At 43.7% G+C, this 19,260-nt stretch overlaps 1 protein-coding gene and 1 long non-coding RNA gene across 2 annotated transcripts in view; one reads left to right on the plus strand and one right to left on the minus strand.

Annotated features, from left to right (window-relative positions):
* Positions 1-59: 59 nt before the first annotated feature.
* Positions 60-2,116, minus strand: LOC120434050. The gene is made up of 4 exons (XR_005608911.1): positions 2,063-2,116; positions 828-933; positions 568-601; positions 60-484 (listed from the first exon to the last, which is right to left on the minus strand). It is a non-coding gene; the product is annotated as an uncharacterized LOC120434050 (long non-coding RNA).
* Positions 2,117-10,844: 8,728 nt separating this feature from the next.
* LOC116334952 (proton myo-inositol cotransporter) overlaps positions 10,845-19,260 on the plus strand; it is an 83,995-nt gene continuing 75,579 nt past the window's right edge. The window contains exon 1 of the mRNA XM_031758513.2: positions 10,845-11,635. Within this exon, the coding sequence (XP_031614373.1) occupies positions 11,062-11,635 (574 nt within the window). The 5' untranslated portion in view covers positions 10,845-11,061. The remainder of the gene's footprint in view (positions 11,636-19,260) is intronic.

The following is a 19,260-nucleotide window of genomic DNA, read 5'->3' on the forward strand; positions in this document are numbered from 1 at the left end:
AAACAGAATTAAATAGTAGACAAAAATAATACAAGTAAGCACAAAATGTAGTTTGTTAATGAAGGTGTTTATTACTAAAAGGAGAAAGGCCTGATAACTGACACAGCTGGTCTCTGTCAAGAAATCGCTTAAACAGGACCTGCCTGACAAAGTGGAATACACCAAAAGATCCTCAAAAGCCAGACATCATGCCGCAATCCAAGGAAAATTCAGGAGCAAATGAGAAACAAAGTGATCAAATAAAGCACTGAATCTTAATGTGGCCGATGTCTGGAAAACCCTGAGGAGAGTGAATGTATGGAAACCAGCTTGGACTTTTCCACCAACATAGTTCAGCGAACGTGGGAAACAACATCTCCAGCTCCATCTCCCTGTTCATCAGCTCCCCTCAGGGCTGTGTCCTGGGCCCACTGCTGTTCACGCTGCTGACACATGACTGCATCACATCACAGATGACACAACAGTGGGACAATAATGACCTGTCCTATAGAGAGGAGGTGAATTAATTGGTGGACTGGTGCAGTGTTATGAATTTGTTCCTGAATGTCGAGAAGACCAAGTCCTCACCATCAGACCTGAACTCTTCAAAACACAGCGCTACCTGTGAGAAAAAACAGTTTAGTTTTTCACATAGGGCCATATAGGTTAGTTTTTTTTTTCACTTTCATGATAAACACATTCATTTAGAAAATACATTTTGTGTTTATTTGTTTATCTTTTTACTCTATGCTATTTGTATTTTTGATCTCACCAGTTAAACTTTTTAATTAAGACTTGGTCAAAGAAGGAAATTTCTCAATTATACTAAATACTAAATAAATAAATACCTAGAGAAAAGATACTTTAAATCAGGACGTGTCTCCATTTTCTGCTGCCACCTGAGGCTTGGCAATGTGACAGCCTAACACGATTTGTCATCTACATTCCTTGCTGCTGAAAGCAAACAGTGCACTGGTTAGTTCAAATGGAAACACAGTGAACAAACAGGAGAAGCAGAGTTGTAAATAATGAAAGGAAGGTGCACAACTCAGAGGGTACTCGTTTGTGCACATCTTAATCTAATATTTTCTCTTTACTAACCGTTAGCAAAACAAATCATTCTGGTATTTAAATAACAAGATCGATGGTGTTGAGTACGGTTTGTTTTCATGGTTTCTTTGTCTCCATTCATAAGTCATTATGACACGTTTCAATGTGTAGGAGTCCACAAGGTTTTGTCCATATAGTATTAACTTGGTTAGCTAATTATAGGCCAATCTCCAACCTTCCTTTCATATCAAAAATTCTTAAAAAGGATTTGTCAACCAGATCATCTGCAGAAGAATGGATTATCTGAAGAGTTTCAGTCATGTTTCAGAGCTCATCACAGTACAGATTTAATGAAGGTTACAAATGATCTTCTTAATGCCTCTGACAGTGGACTCATCTCCGTGCTTGCCCTGTTCGATACTGTTGACCATAATATCCTATTAGAGAGATTAGAACATGCTGTAGGTATTACAGGTACTGAACTGCAGTGGTTTGTATCATATCTATCTAATAGACTCCAATTTGTACATGTAAATGGAGAGTCTTCTTCACCCACTAAGGTTAATTATGGAGTTCCACAGGGTTCAGTGCTAGGACCAATTCTATTTACATTATACATGCTTCCCTTAGGCAGTAGGGATGGGTATTGATAAGATTTTAACGATTCCGATTCCATTTTCGATTCTGTTTAACGATTCGATTCTTTATCGATTCTCTTATCGATTCTTATTTTTAAAAAGGAGAACACTAAGGTCGATTAGCTTAGAATTTTGTTTTATATCTTCTCTTTGAACAAGATAGAAATTTAGGAGTAACATGGCCTTACAAACCCAACAGTGAGATCTTAAGAGATCCAGCCTATGGCTCTTCAATGGGGTGTCACAGGGTCCCCAGGAAAAAAAAAATTTAAATGTAAAATAATAAAATAAATATTCTTCTGTAGCAATAACAAAGTATAACATAAATTATTCTGTAGCAATTACACAAGAATATCGAGTAATGTCCCTGCCTACAATTAAACACATTCACTTACCATCTGCTGTGGCAAACGGGTGCAAGGTTTTGACCACAAACTTAGTCACTGCTTGGTGACATTCAGGCCTGAAAAGAGACGCTACCGGTGGACTGCAGCGACAACTGCCAGCGAGCGCCAGCCAGACTCTGTCTGTCTCTCTCATCACGGTCACCTAAATGCACAGTAATGGCAGGTTTTGTAATAAGGCAGATCGCGCTAACATAACATGCACTGTTAGTTGATTATTTACCTGCCGCATTAACGGGAGAGGACGTGCGAACGTTACCGCTGCTGCTGGGTTGAGATTCATGAGTCCGGAGCAGAATTAAAAACACAACATTCATTTAAGTTCATCGCGTGTTTTGTGAGCAAATGCTTTTGCATCTTCGTAGTATTTCCTCCCTTAATGAAATATCTACTTTGCAAGTATTGCAAGTTGCCCTGTTGTCATCCGTTCTCGTAAAGTATAACCGAACTTTTAAGCGTTTGAGCCGCTTAGGCACCGTGTTTCCTGCCAGGTACACTCCGACGCTCCGCAACGTGGTGACGTCATTCTGGAATCGATAAGGGAATCGTTTGCAAAAATGGCAAACGATTCCAGGGAATTGAAACAGTGGGAACCGGTTCTCAACAAGAACCGGTTTTCGATACCCATCCCTATTAGGCAGTATCATCAGAAAACATAGCATAAATTTTCACTGCTATGCAGATGACACCCAACTCTATCTATCCATGAAGCCAGGTAACACACACCAATTAGTTAAACTGCAGTAATGTCTTAAAGACATAAAGACCTGGATGGCCACTCCGCTAACTTTCTGCTTCTTAATTCAGATCAAACTGAGGTTATTGTACTCGGCCCTGAAAATCTTAGAAATATGGTATCTAACCAGATTGTTACTCTGGATGGCATTACCTTGGCCTCCAGTAACACTGTGAGGAACCTTGGAGTCATTTTTGACCAGGATATGTCCTTCCATTTGCGCAACATCTCTAAAATTAGAAATATCCTGTCTTAGAGTGACGCTTAAAAACTAGTTCATGCATTTATTACTTCCAGGCTGGACTACTGTAATTAGGGATGGGTATCGTTTAGGTTTTATCCGATACCGGTGCCAAACCGGTACTTTTGAAACGGTGCCGGTGCTTAAACGGTGCTCAAACCGGTGCTTAAAGAATGGAGAACACAAAACCTCTCATGTTTAGCTGTTTTTTTGTAAAAAAAAAAAATAACAATGTAAGCCTTTTCTGCAGCTGTAGGGCATATATGGTATCACTCTTGGCTGGAAGCAGTGCTTAAACAATGGAAAAAACACAAAATTGGTCCAAAAACCTCTCATGTTTAACTGTTTTCCACTTTTTCTTTGGTCATTTTAGCCTTTTTGGCCAGGGTGAAGGGAGTATCTGCCATCAAACAAGAAGACAGCCGCATGTAACTACAACGGTGTTTGCTAGTTCACCTTACATGCATTAATGTAATAACGTGGTTAGCCTACTCAATGTGAATTATACACGAACAACATTAAGCTACTCACGCAGAGAAGAACGGCTGCTGCTGCCATCATCATTTCTACTACACTGGCAGGGCTAGGGGCCAGGACTCTACTCTTCGGGTTTTTGGGGGGTTGTTGCTAACTCCGAGTCCGATAACAGGCACCACACCCGCAGTAGATGTGCTCGGTGTGAGGTCTCGCAGCAAGCTAAACACGGCGCATTTCTCGGCTTTAAAAAAAAACCGCTATGCGTCGCCAGGTGTTTCATCGGATTCGAGGTGTTACCTCCTTTGACAGTATCACAGTATCAGCTTAAAGCACTTGTTGCAGGCTGCTGAGTTTGCATACTTTGCTGCGAAGTACAGCCAGACTTTTGACCGCTTCGCCTTTTTTAATCTGTAGCTCTGCTCTAAAAGAACGTACGTACCTGAGCCCGCCTACTTTCCTCGGAAACGTAAAATGATTGGCTAGAATTGGCTCAAGAAAAAAAAAAAGAGCACCGAAATAAAGCACCGAAATGTGCGCTGCTTTTCGGTCTGGTTACTACCGTTTATGTCAGAACCGGTGCCATCATGGCACCGGACACCGGTACCCATCCCTAACTGTAATTCATTATTATCAGGATGTCCTAAAAACTCCCTGAAAAACCTTCAGGTAATCCAAAATGCTGCAGCAAGAGTACTGACAGGGACTAGAAAGAGAGAGCATATTTCTCCTGTTTTGGCTTCCCTTCATTGGCTCCCTGTTAAATCCAGAATTGAATTCAAAATCCTGCTCCTCACATACAAGGTCTTAAATAATCACGCCCTATCTTACCTTAATGACCTTGTAGTACCATATCACCCTATTACAGCACTTTGCTCTAACACTGCAGGCTTACTTGTTGTTCGTAGAATATTTAAATGTAGAATGGAAGGCAGAGCCTTCAGTTTTCAGGCCCCTCTTCTGTGGAACCAGCTTCCAGTTTGGATTCGGAAGACTTTTAAGATTTGGCTTAAAACTTTCCTTTTTGCTAAAGCATATAGTTAGGGCTGGATCAGGTGGCCATGAACCCTCCCTTAGTTATGCAGCAATAGGTGTAGGCTGCTGGGGGATTCCCATGATGCAATGAGTATTTCTTCTTCAGTCACCTTTCTCACTCACCATGTAGACCTCTCTGCATTGAATCATATTTGTTATTAATCTCTGTCTCTCTTCCACAGCATGTCTTCTATCCTGTCTTCCTTCTCTCACCCCAACCGGTCGCAGCAGATGGCCCCGCCCCTCCCTGAGCCTGGTTCTGCCAGAGGTTTCTTCCTGTTAAAAGGGAGTTTTTCCTTCCCACTGTTGCCAAAGTGCTTGCTCATAGGGGGTCATATGATTGTTGTGTGTGTCTCTGTATGTATTATTTTGGGGTCTACCTTATAATATAAAGCCCCTTGAGGCGACCGTTGTTGTGATTTGGTGCTGAATTCAAAATTGGTATTACTTATGGTGCTTCTTTTGAGTTTCAGATTAGTCATGCTAATTATTTTAACTTTCAGAGAAAATGTGCTCATTAAATATCCTTTCACTGGAAGGTGATTGATTAATTTGATATGATGTAGCCTAAGTACTCTATAAAGTGGCATCATCTATGGGATGGCTGTGTTTGGTGAATTTTACTTGAATGGGACTTGTGCATATATACACTCATTAGACCCATTTTGATGCTACTGGAAATCTTTACATGTGTCCATTACAAATTTTAGGCACATCTGAAATAAGCTATTTTATCCTAATTCAGCTTTGAAATTAAATTAGCTTAATTTAGCATTGAAGCTAATTGTGCCTTGAGGCTAAATTAGCTGGGGTCAAAAAGGTAAATTCCCTAAAAGACACATTTCTTGGTTTGTACCATGCAACTATAGTATATGTATGGGAACCCTGTCTCATTATTGCTCTTCTTCTGTAATGGGTTCAATCACGGGTCATTTTCAGGCCATGTTAATTCTTCAGGGACACCTTTGTCTCCCTTAGTTATGCTGCAATAGACGTAGGCTGCCGGAGATTCCCATGATGCATTGAGTTTTTCCTTTCCAGCCACTCACTATGTGTTAATAGACCTCTCTGCATTGAATCATATCTGTTATTAATTTCTGTCTCTCTTCCACAGCATGTCTTTCATCCTGTTTTCCTTCTTCACCCCAACCGGTCGCAGCAGATGGCCGCCCCTGTTATGTTACGGCTGTGTGCAGACAGGAAGAGGACCCAAAGTGCAGACTCCGGAGACAAAAAGGTGAACTCAAAACAGCTTTAATGCTGAACTCAAAAAGGGTAACAAAACATACCTGGGAAAATCAAAATAAACTTAAACCAGAGAACTGACAGAACACACAGCTAGGTAAACGGTAGAACGCGACAGAGAGCACAGGAAAACACAGGGCTTAAATACACAGAGGGAGCAATCAGGGAATGGGCAACAGGAGGGAAACACAGCTGGGGCAAATCAGGACTAACGAGACAAGGAGAGCAAAACCAGATACACTAACATGAGACATGGGCTTTCAAAGTAAAACAGGAAACATACACAGGCTGAACTAAAGACACAGACGCACATGCAGGCACTACAGAGGAACAGAGACATGGGACCAGGGCAGACACAGACACTGACTGGACACGGGATATAGCAACAAAGGATACACAGAGACGCCGAACTAGACAAGGGGATACAGCTGACAGGGGAGACAGAGCAACTAAAGAAGACAGAGACAAACCATAAAACAGAACTCAAAGAAACCAAAAACTAGAAATTATGAATAATATAATAAACCCAAAACCCTGGGTCAACGACCCAGGCATCCTAACAGTACCCCCTTAAGGGCTGGCTTCCAGACAGCCCAAACCAGAACCCCAAAAAAAAAAAACAACCCAACCAGGGTGGGCGGTGGGGAAACAGGACGGAGGGCACGAAACAAACGAAACACAAGGAACCAGAAACCAAAACACAGGGAACAAAGTCCAAAACAGAACAAAACAACAGCACTGAGGCCCAGGAACAGTCCAAAAGAAAACAAACAAAGGGCCCATGAAAGGCGCAGAGGCCCAGGCAACAGTCTCGAAAAGGTTCAGGGGCCGGCCCGGAGGTTGACGGCATAACAGTGCAAATCCGGGGCGGTTCAGGGGCCGGCCCGGAGGACGATGGCCCAAGAGTCCAGAAAAGTTCAGGAGGCCGGCCGGGCGGGAGGCACCGCGGCGGCGACGGAGCAGGTCAGGAGGCCGGCCGGGCGGGAGGCACCGGCGGCGACGGAGCAGGTCAGGAGGCCGGCCGGGCGGGAGGCACCGGCGGCGGCGGAGCAGGTCAGGAGGCCGGCCGGGCGGGAGGCACCGCGCGGCGGCGGAGCAGGTCAGGAGGCCGGCCGGGCGGGAGGCACCGGCGGCGGCGGAGCAGGTCAGGAGGCCGGCCACGATGGCGAGATGCCCAATCATCGGCCTGGAAGGGGCCGTCCCACGGCGGCAATGACGCCCAATCACCGGCTTGGAAAGTGGCCAGAAAGGACGAGCAGGCGGACAGGACGTGCAGGGCGAGCAGGCCGGACAGGACGAGCAGGACGAGCAGGCCGGACAGGACGAGCAGGACCAGGACGTGTAATCAGAGGCCTGGAAGGAGGCCGGCGCTGTAGAGGCGCAGGATGTGGTCTGGACGTCGGCGTGGCCGAGGCAGGACCAAGCGAAGCTGTAGCCGAGGCCGGACCAGGCGAAGGCGAAGACTCGGAGGCCGGACCAGGCGGGCGAAGACTCGGAGGCCGGACCAGGCGGCGGCGAAGACTCGAGGCCGGACCAGGCGGCGGCGAAGACTCGGAGGCGGACCAGGCGGCGGAAGACTCGGAGGCGGACCAGGCGGGCGAAGACTCGGAGGCCGGACCAGGCGAAGGTGACGCTGCAGGCGACGGCGTGGGAGCCGGAGATGGTGGTGCTGCAGGCGACGCTGAAGCCGGACCAGACGACGCTGAAGCCGGACCAGACGACGCTGAAGCCGGACCAGACGACGCTGAAGCCGGACCAGGCGAAGCAGTAGCCGAAGCCGGACCAGGCGAAGACTCGGAGGCCGGACCGGGCGAAGGTGGCGCTGACGGCGGAGCTGAAGCTGGACCCGCGACGGTGGAGCTGAAGCTGCTGCTGCTGCTGCTGGCGGCGTGGATGAAGCTGCCGCAGGCGGGGATGCTGCAAGCAACGATGTGGGCGCTGCAGGCGGCAACGTAGGTGGTGGCTGAACGGTCTCCCCGGAACCGTCAGTAGAGATGAGGATGTGTTGGCTGGGTCCTCCAAGACCCCCAGCTGACGAGGCAGGAGGCTGGACGGGCTCCTCGGACCCTCCAGCGGGAACAGACGGCTGGACGGGCTCCTCGGACCCTCCAGCGGGAACAGACGGCTGGAGCGGTTCCTCGGACCTCCAGCGGGAACAAAGGACGGACGGGCCCCTCGGACCCTCCAGCAGAGACAGGTGGCTGTGGCTGGACGGGCCCCTCGGACCCTCCAGCGGAGACAAACAAAGGCTGGTTCGGTTCTCCAGAACCCCCAGCGGGAACAGAAGGCTGGACGGGCCCCTCGGACCTTCCAGGCGAGGCAGGTTGCTGTGGCTGGACGGGCCCCTCGGACCCTCCAGCGGGAACAGAAGGCTGGACGGGCCGCTCGGACCCTCCAGCGGAGGCAAACAAAGGCTGGCGCGGTTCTCCAGAACCCCCAGCGGGAACAGAAGGCTGGACGGGCCCCTCGGACCCTCCAGCGGGAACAGAAGGCTGGACGGGCCCCTCGGACCCTCCAGCGGGAACAGAAGGCTGGACGGGCCCCTCGGACCCTCCAGCAGAGGCAGGTGATGCAAAAAATATAGCCCCAGAATAAATAGTCCCATGGCCTGAAGAAACAGAAAAAGTGTCCTTTTCACTCACCACAGCCGGCTGTTTTGACATCCCGAAGTCCGGCTGTGGGGTGACACGCCGGTGGCGCGGCCGCCGCTTCCTCCTCGGTGATGGCTCCAATGGGCCGGGCAACTCCAAGTCCGGCAGGCTGGGCAGCACATCTTTCTCCGAGTTGGGTAGGTGAGTGGTAGCAACAGGGGCATGCAGATGAAGCTCATTAAGGAAAAACTCCTGTATGAGTGGGTGAAGTGAGTCCAAAAGCCAGGGGAGACCAGAAACCAGTCGCTGTAGCCGGTTCGCTACAGCACGCTGAAATTCCTCCCCTGGATGATTCAGCCACAGGTCACATAATTTTTCCACTGAATAAATTATATCCTCCCTGAGCTCATCAGACGGGGCGAGTGCTGCTGGGTCCATGTTCTGGTCGCGTTCTTCTGTTATGTTACGGCTGTGTGCAGACAGGAAGAGGACCCAAAGTGCAGACTCCGGAGACAAAAAGGTGAACTCAAAACAGCTTTAATGCTGAACTCAAAAAGGGTAACAAAACATACCTGGGAAAATCAAAATAAACTTAAACCAGAGAACTGACAGAACACACAGCTAGGTAAACGGTAGAACGCGACAGAGAGCACAGGAAAACACAGGGCTTAAATACACAGAGGGAGCAATCAGGGAATGGGCAACAGGAGGGAAACACAGCTGGGGCAAATCAGGACTAACGAGACAAGGAGAGCAAAACCAGATACACTAACATGAGACATGGGCTTTCAAAGTAAAACAGGAAACATACACAGGCTGAACTAAAGACACAGACGCACATGCAGGCACTACAGAGGGAACAGAGACATGGGACCAGGGCAGACACAGACACTGACTGGACACGGGATATAGCAACAAAGGATACACAGAGACGCCGAACTAGACAAGGGATACAGCTGACAGGGGAGACAGAGCAACTAAAGAAGACAGAGACAAACCATAAAACAGAACTCAAAGAAACCAAAAACTAGAAATTATGAATAATATAATAAACCCAAAAACCCTGGGTCAACGACCCAGGCATCCTAACAGCCCCTCCCTGAGCCTGGTTCTGCCGGAGGTTTCTTCCTGTTAAAAGGGAGTTTTTCCTTCCCACTGTCGCCAAAGTGCTTGCTCATAGGGGGTCATATGATATGATTGTTGGGGTTTTCTCTGTATTTATTATTGTGCGATCTATTGTACAATATAAAGCGCCTTGAGGCGACTTTTGTTGTGATTTGGCGCTATATAAATAAAACTGAATTGAATTGAATTTGTCCACATATTGATCCCCTGAACTAATGAATGCTTTTACTGCTATGCCATTCTGCACACTGCAGCTATGTTTCATCAATGGTGAAGGACAATTATAGGGTTTGGGTGTATGGAGAAGATAAACCGGTTGGTATGGGGTCACTGATAAAGCTTATTTTGTTTTTAGCTTCAAGCAGAGAGAATATGACAAATATATTGCCAAAATAGATTAATTTAGATCAATCAAACAGTTTTAAAACAACAATGAACATTTAAAGTGAATCAAAAATTGTGCAAATGTAAACTGAGTATATTACAGATGTGATCTTAAGGTCTTAATTTAATGGTTAGAATTGCAAGTCCAGTCTTTTTGTCCTTGTTAACTGATGAGACAAAAATAAATTACATGTTCGGTTTTTATGCCTTAGTGGGGACATTCAGTATTCAGCATCAAAAGTGACAACGGGCTCATCTACCTGGAATATTTTAATAGCTACAGAGTTGATTCATTAAATATCAGCTGATCCTAATCACTTTAAAGAGCACTGAAATATGCTCTGCTTGCTTTGTGGCGGTGTTAAAGCTAATCAGCAGTACAGATACTATAATCCATAAAAGTGGCTACCAGCTGATGTGTACAACGTCATTGTACGACTGCCTGCGCTTGGAGTTCTTCCACCTGTAATACAAAGATAATGCCAGTAGGGGGAAGCCGTGTTCCAGTTTTGCCAGAGGCAGCCTGTTGTACCAGCGAAACGTGTTGAAAATGAAGCCTGTTTAAAGCAACAACATTCCGTTTTTTTATATCTTTTAGTTAACAAACGTTTTTCTTATTTTTATGATTTTATGCTTTAGCCCCACAAAAAAGTGTTTTTTCACGAGGCTTAAGCATCATCATCAAATGGAATTATACAGCAGACATTTCCACATTTTCGATGTGTATTAACGAGCATATTAATCCGCCTGATTTGGCCAGTTAACAACAGCAGACCGCATATTCCCCATAAGAGATGGTGCTGATAACTCGCTCCACGCTTCCAAAACAACATTTCTTTGCGTCACGCCGACGCTGGTAGTGACGAAGTGATCCACTACACTCCTCCTATCTCACCTTTTCTACCCTACTCTTCTCCAACTCTCCCATCAGGACCACAGGGATGTCATGCGCGGATAAACAGGGCTGGAGCACAACTTTACTCAGCAGCGGGCTTCTTTTTTTTATTTGGAAGTATCTTAGGACAGTCAGCGTGACTTTAAGTCTAAGCTGAGTGTAGTGGGGGGGTCGGCCTGTTAGTTGGGTGGGTGTGTGTGTTTGTTTTGTTGTCAGACGCTTCAAATACAACTCAGCAGCCCTGTCCTGTGTTGTAGTTCCCATATGTCGCGAAGGCAGGCCGACCATGACTACAACCTCCGGAGTATGAGCAACCTGATGGGCGAGAGGTGGAAGAAAGTGAACGACGGAGGTGAGCGCAGTCTCATCAAGGCTCCGTCTAACGCCAGCATCAGCAGCCAGGGCGCCTCCGCTGGAGCTTCCGCCGCCGCTGGTGCCCCATCAGCCCCCTCCTCCTCGTCCACCGGAGACCTGGAGAGGGCTGCCCGCAAGCAGTTCCAGCAGGATGTTACACCTGGTTTCGTCTACGTCTTGGCCATCTTCTCCGCCCTGGGGGGCTTCCTTTTCGGCTATGACACCGGGGTGATCTCTGGGGCGATGCTCCTGTTGAAGCGGGAGCTGGACCTGAGCGCCCTGTGGCAGGAGGTGCTCATATCAAGTACTGTGGCCGCAGCCGCCTTCTCCGCCCCGCTGGGCGGCTTTCTCAACGGGGTGTTCGGGCGCAGAGTGTGCATACTGCTCGCCAGCTTCTTCTTCGCCGTCGGGGGGATCGTGCTTAGCAGCGCTCCCGGTAAAGAGGTGCTCCTGGCGGGGAGGCTCATCGTTGGATTGGGGCTCGGTAGGTTGCAGGGGCGTTTTCAGGTTTTTGAAATAAGGGGGCGCAAAAGGGATGGGTGGCAGGGGGGGCGCAGAAATTTCAATAAATTTTTTTTTCTGAATTAAGAAAATTTTTAAAAAAAATGTGGAGGGAATGGAGCTAACAGAATCAGTGTAGATACAGATATAAATCAGTTTCATTCTACCAAGTAATAAAACTATAGATGTCGAACATACTTTGTTTTAAGTTCAACTTTGAAAAGTAAAGCACCTGAATAACTGTAAGCCGTTATATTTCTTTTAAGTCTCCTTGTAGTCCGCTAACTAGAGTTCATGTATAGTTTGTGCCTTGTAGTGGAGATTCTCCACGGTGTCACAAAAAAACAAGCAGGCACACGGACATCCACACGGACCCTTAAAGCCATTAAATATTTACCTCGTGATTGCCTCGTGAACAGGGCGTTATTGGTAGCTGGCTGCTTTTCTGCAGGTGGTGCACCTCTGGGTTTTTGTAACCTGGCGTGCCGTGCCGCTGCCATCACAGCTGGGTTGAAAACACGAGTGTTGGGTTTAACAGCCCCTTTTACAGAATTCCTAAAAAACAAAGAAAAACTCAGCGGTTTTGATTTCTCCTTCTGCATCATGGCTGATGTGGCGGTATTGCCTGAGTAGCGACACCTATGATTAAGGAGAATTTTGCAGCAGCTGCCTGAGCCATAACAGTTAGCGTAAGGATTTGACTGTGTGAAGATGATACTACTGGCATTTTACAAAGCCACCAACACAACGGGCATACCAGGGCCTTCACACTCACTGTCTGGTGATCAGTATTCATTTTGACAGCAAGTTTTCTGATTGCATCTCGTCTCTCCACAATATTTACCTTTAAAAGATTTTGTCTTGCATTTAGAAGTATCATCATTCCACTTTATAATATTATCTAATATTGAATATACATATTTATATTAATAAAGCCCTGCTCCTGATAAAACACCCTGAGCACGCTCTTACCCCAGAGTCTTTGTTTAAGAAAAGTTTTTTTTACCAGTCCACAGCAAGAAACAAAGCCAACATTCACTGTAGCTTTAGACAAATTGCTATTCCAATGAAATTACTTCAGCCTGCCCGGCGCTAATGATAATGTGATTTATTGATTTCTTCTTCAACACTTCCCCTCGCTCGCTCACCATTAGAAAGAACAGAGGTGGCACTCGGCTTAAGTGCCCCTTGAAGTCAAAGATCTTAAAGCTTTTGGTGGTTTTGGTGATGCGTCGCTGCTGTAGCTCCTCCTCCCCCACCACAGGCCTGAGGTTTGCAATTACTCACAGCATCTAATTACGCAGCGTGGCCCTCTGCTTCCTTTATCTGCATGCCACTGGCTGTTAGACAATTTGCAGTCCCCATTATCATCATCATCATTCTCATTATTAGATTTGGTTGGGTATCATTAGGTGATAAAGGGGAAACTCATTCTGAATGATAAATATCACCCCATCAAAGGAAGCCCAGATAAACCTACAAAGCACACAGGAGACACATAGTGCCTCTGATTTTGCCTTTATTATTGAGTTGCACTCGTCTTATTGGCTGCCTCGTTCCTGCGTCCTTCCCTGCAGCCCACCTTTGCACATTGCCTTTCTCCTACTTCCTTCCGTGCATGAATATTTTTGCATTCTGAGCTTTCTCCCCTCTTGAATCATCCATCTCTCTGCGTGGTCTTCCTTCCACTCTGCGTGCCTTTCCATGCAACACTTCTTTTGATCACAATTCAATATGCCTCACATTATTTATAGCAGCTGCTGTTACTCATGAGTCCCATATCTCCGTGAAAGGGCTGTTAAAAGTAGCTTTCAAGGCTCGGTACTTGTCCGCCACCTCTTTTGAGACCAGTAAACAGTCCTTTCAGCGATACATGGAGGATTTGCAGACCATTTTTATCATCTTCGGTCAGGGATCTTTACTAAGCTTCACCGGCCTTAAAGAGCTCGGTGTGTACCCCTTTAACAAACTAAAGTCGTTTATTAATTTGCTCCCTTTTCCTGCATTTCTTTTGCTTCCTGTGAGAAGCAACTCGAATTTGGATTCTTTTTGTGTGATTAAAGACCAGTCATGCTCCAATTTGCATGTGCTTGTTTGTCTGGCACTGGAAATGTGCAGATGATGACAGCTTCTTGGTTAAATTTGCACTACTATAAGTGGGATGATGTAAGACAATTTTATAATGAATGAATAGAAGTTTTACTGGTTATGCTGGAAACACTTGTTTTTATTTCAGATTTACATTTCCCATGTTTGTTTTTGCAACACATGAATGTTTAGGCTCGTTTCCAATGAGCTGCTGTGACTGACAAACAGACTACCTAACATAAAGTGTGAATCTGCTGAAACAAGGTGCCACCAGCAGCATTATAGTGCAATAGTAGTGACACAGCGATATAACAAGTGACTCAGCATAAGGGGAATATATATATATACATATATATATATATATATATATATATAAATATATATATGTATATATCAATATATATGTAAATAAAAGTATAAAATAGCTGCTTAAAATTTTAATCTAACAATAGCTAAAGTAATCTAACTATGCTACTCTGCAGGAGTTGTGCAATATTGTCATGTAATAGAACTGAAAAATATTTTATATCTACGATATTGTAGGTTGGGTCAAGCTTCTTAACCAGTTGCTTAAAGCCATGCTTTTCCATCATGCATCAGTAATTTCCATCTACCGTTTGCTCTTCCTGTTACGTGGAGCACAACTGGAGTGCTCCAGCGACGAGTATTGGTCAGGATAGGCTTTAGCACAAGCCTACCTAGAGATATCGCTGTCTTATCTGTATACAGTGTCTTTGGCTTTGCTGTCAGATCCTGTCAGATGGATGATTGTCCATTACCCTATATGTATTAGGGATGGGATAATGCATTGATATACCAATATACAGTTGTATCACAGTTATCAAAAACTGGTACTAAGTAATAAATAATATTTTCTTTTATTCTCTTTACAGTTATTTTTTGCGTTCAGTGACACATACATAATGGTTTGACACAGGTGATTGTCTTGCAACATATTGTTTCGCAATTATCATGATACCATCAGTATAGAGATGTTAACTTAACATTAGTACGACGCTGTATTGTATTTAATCTCTCGCAGCTGACTGAAACGTTTGTCCTACAGTGGCCACCATTGCGAGAATTATGCGCTTACAATCGGAGAGGTAAGAAAGTAGAATTCAGTTGACTGCAGTCTGCAATCTACTGACATCTAGTGGTGATGTCTTACACACTGTAACTCTAAGCAAATGCTGCTTTCTTATCTTTTATTAAATTTGTGAATTTTTATGTAAATGTCACTTTCCAAAAGTGTTTATTTTTTTATTTTTTCCTCTGCATTCATTTAGACTGCTTACGGGGAATTTTACACAAACAAACCTGACACTTGATAGAGAAAGGGTTTCTTTAATGGCAGCAAATAGCTGCCACTTTGTCTGATTAAAATAAATTGAATGTGTACTTCTAACTAGTTAGCATGGTAAATTAGACAGGTGGCTCTGATGATCTAATTACACGGTGGGATACACAGTGTGAAAATGTTGAGAAAACTCTTCAGTCTCAGTCGTTGTGCCCTGTCGAACCTCCATCCACTCATTTTAGGCATGTTTTGAGTTTGTGCTTGACTCCCTGCTTCAGATGTGGAAAAGTTTCTAAATGATTAATTTGATTACCTCATCAGAATTGTAGAGGATTTGATTTTAAAGTATTATTAACGCACGGCCATTTTTTACGTTGGATTAAGAACCCCTATTTAAGTACAGTAAATCCACTGTTTGACATTTAAAACTACAGGGTGGGACACAAGGTTTGCAATGTTCATATCAGTAGGGCTGAGAGAAAGAAAACTCAAATAACTGATTAGATCATGACGAGAAAAAGTGTTTTATGCAAATATTTTTTCTGTTTTTCTGTTGTAGATGTATAAATGGAACAAAGTTATACATTGTACTACTAGTTTATCAAAACAAGATGCTGGAAATTTTTGAATTTGACTTCTTGTAAAAAAAAATAATATACAGATTAATTAAAAATGAATAAATGACAAATTTTTTATTTTGTTTGCAGCTCTGTGTGGAAATTACAGTTAATATGAGAAGAAAATAAACTAAATGGGTAGCTTATGCCAAATATAGGGTTTTTGGAGGGTTTGTGTCAGGAAGGCCATCTCATTTAGAAATCTGCCAAATCAAAGATGATTGGCGCGACGGAGCAACCCGCTGTGGTGACCAGCTGAAAGTATCTTATTCCACTTAATAAACTGATGATGTAGTCTTGTTGCTCCCTCCATATTGTGTCACTCTGAAGCGCACATAGGCCTGAGAAACACATACTAATGTTAACATGTGTATATGTGTGTGTATGTATATGTATATACCTGTAAGTACATACATGTCTTGGTTTGTTATTCGAGCTACAAAGCCAAATATATGTAGCAAACTGTAAGGAGGATTTATGATTGGGTAGGACATAAACAGAAAGTAAAAATAATAATTAATCGTTACTAACTAGTGGTTAAATAAGCTTATGCTTCTTTCTATTCTGTTTTAAACATATTAGGTTATTTTATTATAATCATTATTTTCCTTCTGTTTTATATTTTATTTGTGTTTTTTATTTTGCAGTAATATATTAACACGTTCAAATTAAAGCCTTATTATTATTCTTATTATCAAGATGGTACTGTGATACGATGGTATGCAATAACAGTAGATTGCAAGACAATCATCTGGGTCAAACCTTGATGTGTTTGTCACTGAATACAAAAAAATAACTAAAGAAAAAGAAAAGAAGACATTATTTATATTTTGTGGCTGTTGTTGATAATTGGAGTGATATTTTGCTGTGTATTGCCGTATCAATATATTATCCCATCCCTAATACACATAGGGTAATGGGCAGTCACCCGCTGTAAACACTGAGAGTGAAATACCAGTCTATAAATATACTGTGATATTAACACAAGCAGTCGTAACACTGATGTGAATCTAAAGGAATTTATTGAGTTGGAGGTTTTTTTTAGAAACAAAAGTAATAAAAACTGAGGGAAAAGCAATAATTGTTTTCAGAGATTTTAAGATAAAGTGAAAAAAACATCAAAAAAAAAAGCATGAAATAAAGAGACTGCTAAAGTGTCAGCTGCACACTATCATTAACTGAACAAGCTCTGATTGCTCTTATGAGGGAGAGAACTAATCACACGGGTCATTTCAGCTGTTACATCATAAGTATCCCCTCCCTTTTGCGCTGTTACATTTTTACCATACAGAGATCTTCATTAACCAAGCATGCGTGAGCCAGGCCCTCAAAGATAATGAGGCAAACAGAAGGTGGAGATGCTAATGAAGCAACCTGTTTTGCATGCAATTTTTCTGGCCCGATCCCATTACCTGCACATTAACACGAATGTCAGTTCTCCGAAAAGCCAATTGTTGAGCGTTTTTGAACAGGACTCACCAGAAAGGTCATCAGAGCTGTTTGTCAAACCAGGAAAGGCCATACACCGCCATGCCATGCCTTCTTGTATTTCTACACATAAGCCTGGTTATTGTTGAGCTGACCTTTGCCTGAGCACATCGACTGTTGTGCGATATGAGCTGGTGCTTGCGCAAGCAGACAGACAATATTGAGCCAGACTTGCTCGATTATTCTAATTTATTATTTGATTTAGTATTTTCAAATTCAGTCAAACAGTTATCCACAACCAAACCATAATTTCCTATACATACACACACACATATCTATCTATCTGTCTATCTAGATAGATAGATAGATAGATATGACAGCAACATCAGAGAGAAGGAACACAAGAAGCTCGAGAAATACCAAGGGCTCAGAGAAGAGCTCGAGAGGATGTGGAGGGTGAAGGTAACGGTGGCCCAAGTGGTAATCGGAGCACTAGGTGCGGTGACTCCCAAGCTAGGTGAGTGGCTCCAGCAGATCCCGGGAACAACATTGGAGATCTCTGTCCAGAAGAGAGCAGTCCTAGGAACAGCTAAGATATTGCGCAGAACCCTCAAGCTCCCAGGCCTCTGGTAGAGGACCCGAGCTTGAAGGATTGACCGCCCACAAGGGCGAGCGGGGAATTATATATATATATATATATATACATAAGACTCAGCAGTGCAAAGAAACCACTGCGTACCCTAGCACTAACCCTGACATTGACCAGGCAGTCAATATTTCTGCTTTTATTAAATTGTTTTCCTAAGTTGGTAGTCAGGGAACCAAAAAAAAATCATAATTCAAAATCAAAACATCAAAACTGTTTTGCACTAAAAAAAAAAAAAACCTAGAGGAAGTCTAGAGCTGTTACATGCAGCTCTTTTGCCGTCACCAAAATTTGGTGAATATGAAAATTATCCTCCTAATTTGCCTGAAATTCAATTGGCTGTTGTGGATATAGACACATAGTTGGCTTATCCCCCTAGCTATGCATTACAAATCCAAAAAAGAAAAGTAAAGGAGAAAAACAGAATTTAACTGTGTGTGGACAAAACAGTTTGGTTTCATCACCAACAATGCTGATTTACCGGTGTGCTTCATCTACAGATGGACTTCAGATTTTCAAATTTTTGTTTAAGCTATTAAACTTAAATTTACTCCTTTTCTAAAACAGTTGGGACACAGCAGAATGCAATGATTTGCAAATCTCATAAGCCTATATTTAATTACAATAAAATACTAAGAAATAATATTTAAACTGTGAAAAAGTGCCAGGTGAAGAAATAAGAAGTTCATTTTGAATTTGATGGCAACAATACATCTCAAAAGTACTATTTAAAATCCCCTCTTCTTTCAACAACAGCCTGTAAACATCTGGGAACTGAAGAGACAAGTTGCTGGACCTTTGGGAGATAAATGTTGTCCCATTCTAGCTGAACAACATTCCTCTGTTTTCTTTTTCAATTTTCATTTCATGATGTGCCAAATGTTTTCAATTTGTGAAAGGTCTGAATTCTGGCAGGCTCTTCTCCTGTCAAGCTGTGATCTTGTACCAGATGCAGTATACTGTTTAGCATTGTGTACAGAAAGCCTTCCATGGAAAACGTGGGCAAGAGTTTCCTTTGTTGCTTTAAAAACTGTATAAATCTTCCAGCATTGATGGTGCCTTTCCAGATGTGCAGGGTTCCACTTCCATAGGCAGTAAAGCACCATCACACCATCAGAGATCCCAGCTTTTAAACTGAGTGCTCATAACAAGCCAGCTGGCCTTTCTTCTCCTGTGTATGATTTGCTTTGTTCCTTGTTCTGCACAGAGATTTCTTCAAAGTCTCTGAATTATTTGATGATACTTACGGTTAGGGTTAGGTTTTCACAGAGGCTCAGCGGGTTAAATATGTCAGCACTACAAGACTCAAATATGCTTTGCAGCTCCATATAGACTTCTTGTTCTTAAAAATGTCTCTTTTTAGTAAAGGTTGGATGACGGTATGGTTGGATTATGGCTAAAACCTCAGAGAGCAAATCGTGAATGCTGCGTCCTCCAAGCTCCAACTGAGGGGACAATTGCTTTTATCAGTTTTATCAGTAAAACTCAGTTAAAGTTGTGCCCTCTTCAATATAAGTGGAATTTACAAA

Source organism: Oreochromis aureus, linkage group 17, assembly GCF_013358895.1.
Source record: "Oreochromis aureus strain Israel breed Guangdong linkage group 17, ZZ_aureus, whole genome shotgun sequence".
NCBI classification, from domain to species: domain Eukaryota; kingdom Metazoa; phylum Chordata; class Actinopteri; order Cichliformes; family Cichlidae; genus Oreochromis; species Oreochromis aureus.